Source organism: Bidens hawaiensis, unplaced genomic scaffold (genome assembly GCF_021521415.1).
Source record: "Bidens hawaiensis isolate Kalapana, Puna unplaced genomic scaffold, B.hawaiensis_p1.1 tig00049961_1, whole genome shotgun sequence".
Classification (NCBI taxonomy): domain Eukaryota; kingdom Viridiplantae; phylum Streptophyta; class Magnoliopsida; order Asterales; family Asteraceae; genus Bidens; species Bidens hawaiensis.
The window spans coordinates 50,038-55,905 of NW_027498960.1; the positions used below are offsets into that span (position 1 = coordinate 50,038).

The 5,868-nt window shown below is 34.8% G+C and overlaps 1 protein-coding gene across 1 annotated transcript; it reads right to left on the reverse strand.

The window, feature by feature from the left end:
* Positions 1–2,980: 2,980 nt before the first annotated feature.
* LOC143598346 (uncharacterized) lies at positions 2,981–5,638 on the reverse strand. The gene is made up of 4 exons (XM_077076585.1): positions 5,213–5,638; positions 4,375–4,767; positions 3,508–3,606; positions 2,981–3,409 (listed from the first exon to the last, which is right to left on the reverse strand). Exons 1-4 carry the CDS (start codon positions 5,636–5,638, stop codon positions 2,981–2,983), a joined length of 1,347 nt encoding a protein of 448 aa, XP_076932700.1.
* Positions 5,639–5,868: the final 230 nt, after the last annotated feature.

Here is a 5,868-nt window from a genome sequence, read left to right on the forward strand (position 1 = left end):
ATCTCTAAATCATCTGGATCAATCTGATCATAGTCCTCATCAGTCAGATCACTTGTGGCTATCTTACTACTCACAAAGTTTTCATATGAGGACATGAAAGCTGTTAGAAAAGCAAAATTCTGTTCAGCTTCCTTCATGTTGACACTAGGTTGTGGAGCAAATGGATTTGTAGTAGATGAATTTCCAGATACAACAGAAACACCAGGTGATCCGGAATTACCAGCTGTGTAAAAATATGCTCTTGGATCATTAGAAACTGTTGTTTCATTTTCATCTGCATGTTGTGTGAGAAAAGCAGTGATATGGGAAATGGTAGAACTTAGAGGCATACTACCACCATAGAAAGCAGGATCTTGACTATCCTTGGAGGATTTCTGACACTTAAGATCATATTCCCTTGCTTCAATCCTTTGCAAGAATTCAGTGGCAGTCAAGTCTTCATTTTCAAAATAGTTATACTCTTTTAAAACCATTAGGAATGTTGAATAAGAACTTGGTAGTACACTCTTAATCGTGTCAATCTTGTCAACCTCAGAAGTTTCACATCCCATTTTGTCCATCTCAGCAATCAAGTGATTGAACCTAGTAGTCATCTCCTCTACTGTTTCTCCTTTTAACAAATTAAAGTTTTGAAATTGAAACTTAAGCATTACCTTCTTACTCTCAGCTGTATTTCCCATACTCCTCATACGAATATGTTGAAATAAGGAAGCACAGATCTTTATGCTACCCACTTGGTGAAAGATGTGTTCGGGTAAAGCCATAGTAAGAATAGAATAATCTTTTGCTTCAATCTCTAATGCTTTCTTCTCTTCTTGTGAATATTGAGAAATAGCTTTAGGAGTAAAACCAATAGTGTCATCTCCAATCATTGGAACAATATATACCTCATCTAAGCAATATGAGCAGTCAGGATGAATAGAACCCAAATGAGCACGAAAATGGGGTTCCCATTTAGCAAAGTCGCTAAATTTCAACAATCTTGGACATTTCAAATGTGAACCTATTTCGGTATCAAGTTGCAACATTTGTTTCATTAACATGTTCTGTGAAGCTAGTGCATACATACAAGCCATGTTTGAGAAATGATATATTTCAAACTCCAAGGGTTGAAGTTGAAAATTTTAATTAACGAACCGTGAATAGTTGTAGCGAACTGTGAACAGTTGTAACGAACTATGAACAGTGTTAGACGAATCACACCTTAACGAAGTTAAGATTGACCAGGTAACAAATCAGAATTGAAGTTAACGAATTGATCAACGAATCAGATGGTCAACTAACAAGTCAACTAACGAATTAGCTAAACGAATCACTAAGGATAGGCTTAGCGAATCGGAAAGTTATCTTTAACGAATCACTAAGAGTGGTTTAGAGAATTAGATAACGAACCAGCTACAGTTGATAACGAATCAACTTATAACGAATGAGGTGGTTACAACGGTTTGTAACAAACTCTGACAACAAATGCCACGTGGCAAAGGTTGTTATAACTCAATTTTCGTGGGAAGACACGTGTCACACGAATCTGTTGACACGAATCAGAACGTATAACGAATTGGTTAACGAATCAACCAAACATAGCGAATCAACCAAAATATGTTAATGAATCAAGTTAAATGAGGTAACGAATCAAGCTGAAATTAACGAATTAGACTTGAATCTTCTAATCTTCAAATCTTCAAACGAAGATTTCCAGATTTCTGGAAATTGAAGAACATCAAACCCAGAAACAAAATCTGTAATGCTAACTCAATTCTCAACCAAATCACACAAATAGCCGATCAAAACACTCGGAAACACCACGCGAATCCAATTCAACCTCACTCGTAACTCAATTAACCATCAATCAAAACCAATTTGACCAAAAAAATCCTCTGTTTTAAACAGATCCAATACCAATTCAATCCAAAACCAAACCGATATCCAATTCCAACTCACAATAACCTTCCAAAACCTTAACAACCACAAATCTAATCCAAACAATCCATTAATTATCCGATTAATACTCTATTTAATCCAAATTCAAATTGATCAGAAACTTAAGATAAACACTATTGATTATCACTCTGATAAACCAAATTAACATCCAAATCAAGCGTAAACGAGCACCGAAAGCTTTGATACCGCTTGTTTATTCCTTTGTTAATCTTAAAACAGATCTCAGATCTGATTTATAATTAACCTAGAAGGGATCTAGCTCATTATCATATTTGGTTGTATGTTTTATATATATATATATTAGTTGTATGTATGTAGCCGATTAATAATATTAGTATGAGGATGAAGTTTGAGAGAGAATTGGACATCAATTCGTTAAAGTTAAACTCAAAACTTAAATTAACAGTGAACAGTGTTCACTATATATAGAAGATATACCTAGTTCGTTAAAATTCCATAACGAACTAGAGTCTACTTTGTTACATACATTTAATGAAATAAACTTAACGAATCACCCCCTGATTCGTTAAACATCCTTAACGAATTAGGAGTGAAATAACTTAGATCTAGTTCGCTAAACATCCTTAGCGAACTAGACATTACATTAACGAACTACAAGATGAAATAATTGTTTATTACATTTAACAAAAACGACAAATACGTTAACAATAAATACAAAGACTCGAGACGCAAAACCGTGTACTAACAAGGGTTTTCCGTTTATTTGGTTTTGATTTTATAGTTGGACCTTTTTGTGATTTGGAATCTTCATCGTGACCCAAACTCGAATTCGATTCCATGTCACCACAAAGAACTAGCTGTTTCAACCTGATTCAAGTAAAATATTAGTTACAGCCAATAGTTTAAATAAAAACAAATTGAAATTACTTCGAAAACTTCACAATAATCTTCATATATAACAGCCAACAATTGAAATAATAATAAACACACCCAAGTAATTCAAATTAAGTATCAGTTACAGAAAAATTAAACACAGTAACTACAGAAGTAAAAACACAAAACAACACAAGAGTTTAAACTAATATGCCATCAGCATCTGTGCATGTACACAAAAAACTTCATCAAGGTCTACCAAAGCGGTGTCTTGTGTAACATTAGCAGTAGCCTCGAATTCCAACATGTCATCAGTTTCAGCAGTTGCTCCATACTTGTACATCTTATGTGGTGTGAAGCCAACAACAGATAACTTATCATCTTGTTGATCTTGAACATAAAAAACTTGTCTAGCTTGACTAGCTAATATGAAGTGTTCAGATTGGTGACCAAGCCTTTCAAAGTTAACCGCCGTGAATCCAAAATCGTCGTTTTTTACTCTACGACTATCATCCCAATCACACATGAAAACCGGAACGGTAAACATGTGATAATCATGATCCCATATCTCGTTTATACGGCCGAAGTAAGTAACAACTCCATTCACGGGGTTGGAATCATTTGCACTAGCAATCTGCATAGCATGTGCAACTAAAGATACTCCACTACATTGAGTGGTTCTAGATTCATCTCGAGATGATGTATGGAAATGATATTCATTTATGTCAAAACCACTATATTTATTAATAGAATATCTAGTCCCTTAGGCCCTTTGGCCAACCAGCGAACACTATCACTAATATCTTCGCCATTAGCCAAACGTTTTTCAACCTATTGGAAAAAAAATTAAGTAATTTTAACAAATTAAGTTATTAAAAAAATCAATGTATTTCTAATAAACTTATTTATTAATGCACCTCTTTCTTAAGACAACTAAAAAAAGACCGAGTGTGTTGGTTATGCAACCATGTACTTTTTCGAGAGAAACGAGGATTGAGATCCTTCAATTCCAACATATGAAGTTAGAAAAATCTTGATGTATTAGATAAAATAACCTTAAATTAATTATAATATACAATTCTTTGTAATTCTTACTCTATATACGGATCAAAAGACTCAGTGTTTCATGATGCTTAAAGATGAGCTTGCTCAAGTAACTTATCATCCACAACATCAATAGTAGCCCGTGATAAAGGCTAGCCTGTGCGGGTTCTTTCATCAACACGTTCATAGGGATTGCTTATTGATTTCATGTTGTTAAATAAGTTCGAGCGAAATTCTAAGGTTTCCTCTGCCACATAGCATTCCGCAATGCAACCCTTAGGTTGATAATGATTCCGTTTATACCCTTTGTGTGTTCTCATGTATATCTCAAATGGATGCATCCACTGAAATGAATCGGGCCACATAACCTCACCTCTCTAACTAAATGCACCATGAAGTGAATCATGACATTGAAAAACGAGGGAGGAAAATACTTCTCTAACAAACACAAAGTTAGTATGATGTCACTTTGCAATTTGCTTAGTTTACTAACAGCAACAACTTTACTACACAACCTATTAAAAAATATCACAAACTTATGATTATTTTCCTCACTTTCTCGTGTAACACCTCCTTGATTGCAAATTGAAGAAGTTGTTGCATCAGTACATGACAATCATTAGACTTCAAACCATTCATCTTTGAGTCATCATCGGACACGATATTCTTGAAGTTAGAGAAATACCCATCAGACACTTTTAAGTTAGACAAGGTATCATAAAATAGATGTTTCTCAATGGTATTTAATGTATAGCATGCAGGCCGAAGAAAAAGTCGATCCCCTTTCAATTGTGTTTGCAATTCAGGCTTAATGCCCAACTCCTCAAGATCTTGTCGTGTGCTTAACCCTTCCTTCTTCTTGTGAGGTAAATTCAACAACGTCCCATAAACGCTCTCACACACATTTTTTTCTATGTGCATAACTTCTAACTGGTGACGAACAAGCAACTTCTTCCAATATTCAAGTTCAAAAAAATTGATTTTTTATGCCACAATTTAGTTCTCTCATCAACACTTTCTTTTTCATTTTTTGGCATTTTCTTCTTTAACGTTTTCTTCTTTGACATTTTCTTCTTTGACGTTTACCTTTTTGACTTTTTCTTCTTTACCCCATGTATTCTCAAACCCCGCAGATGGTCGTAAATTTCTTCACCTGATAATGAGTTTTTTATAACATCCATCTCTTGTTGATTGTAATAATCTTTTTTTTTTTTTCGAAAGGATGCTCAAGTGGAAGAAATTTTCTATGGCCAAGAAAGCATACTTTTTTTGACTGTGGTAACCATTGTGAAGAAGCATTCTCTGAACATATTGGACAAGTATGATAACCTTTGGTAACACACCACGAACGACTACAGTATGCGGGAAAGTCATTTATAGTCCAAAGTAATACTGCTCTTAGATTGAAGTATATTTTCTTATAAGCATCAAATATCTTAACGCCTGTTTCCCACAAGAGTTTTAGATCTTCTGTCAGTGGTGCCAAGTATACATCGATATTGTTACTAGGTTGATTTGGCCATGATATCAGTAGATTCAACATCATGAATTTTCTTGACATACACAAATAAGATGGAAGATTAAACGTTATTAGGATAACGGGCTTACAGCTGTACGTGGAACTTAATGACTTGTGAGGTTTAATACCATCAGCGGACAAAGCAAATCTGATACTCCGATCTTCTTCTCCGAATTCTTTCCACGTGTTGTCAACAAGCTTCCAAGCAGGGTAATCAAGAGGATGAGTTAGCTTACCATTATTGACCCGACCTCGTGCATGCCAAGTTAAGTTATGTGCGATTTCGGGTGACGAAAACATTCTTTAAAATCTAGGGATGGGCGGAAAATACCACAAAAATTTTGAAAGAACGTTTTTGGTATTATTCTTCAAACGGGATGCGCCACAAGTTGGACACTGAGAAGCATCCTTATGTTCTTTCCAAAATAGAACACAATCATTTTCACATGCATGAATCTTTTCATATTGTAGACCTACTCCTTTAGCAACTTCTTGGCCTCATATCTCGAGCTAGGGATTGTATTATCTAA

Bases quoted from the DNA above. Each gene is read 5' to 3' on its own strand.
- LOC143598346 (XM_077076585.1), bottom strand. From the start codon at position 5,638: ATGTTTTCGTCACCCGAAATCGCACATAACTTAACTTGGCATGCACGA. The intron at 3,607-4,374 runs GTGAGGAAAATA...TTTTTCCAATAG, and splicing joins AGGAGGTGTTACACGAGAAA to GTTGAAAAACGTTTGGCTAA. The intron at 3,410-3,507 runs GTTTTGACATAA...CATGCTATGCAG, and splicing joins TTCTATTAATAAATATAGTG to ATTGCTAGTGCAAATGATTC.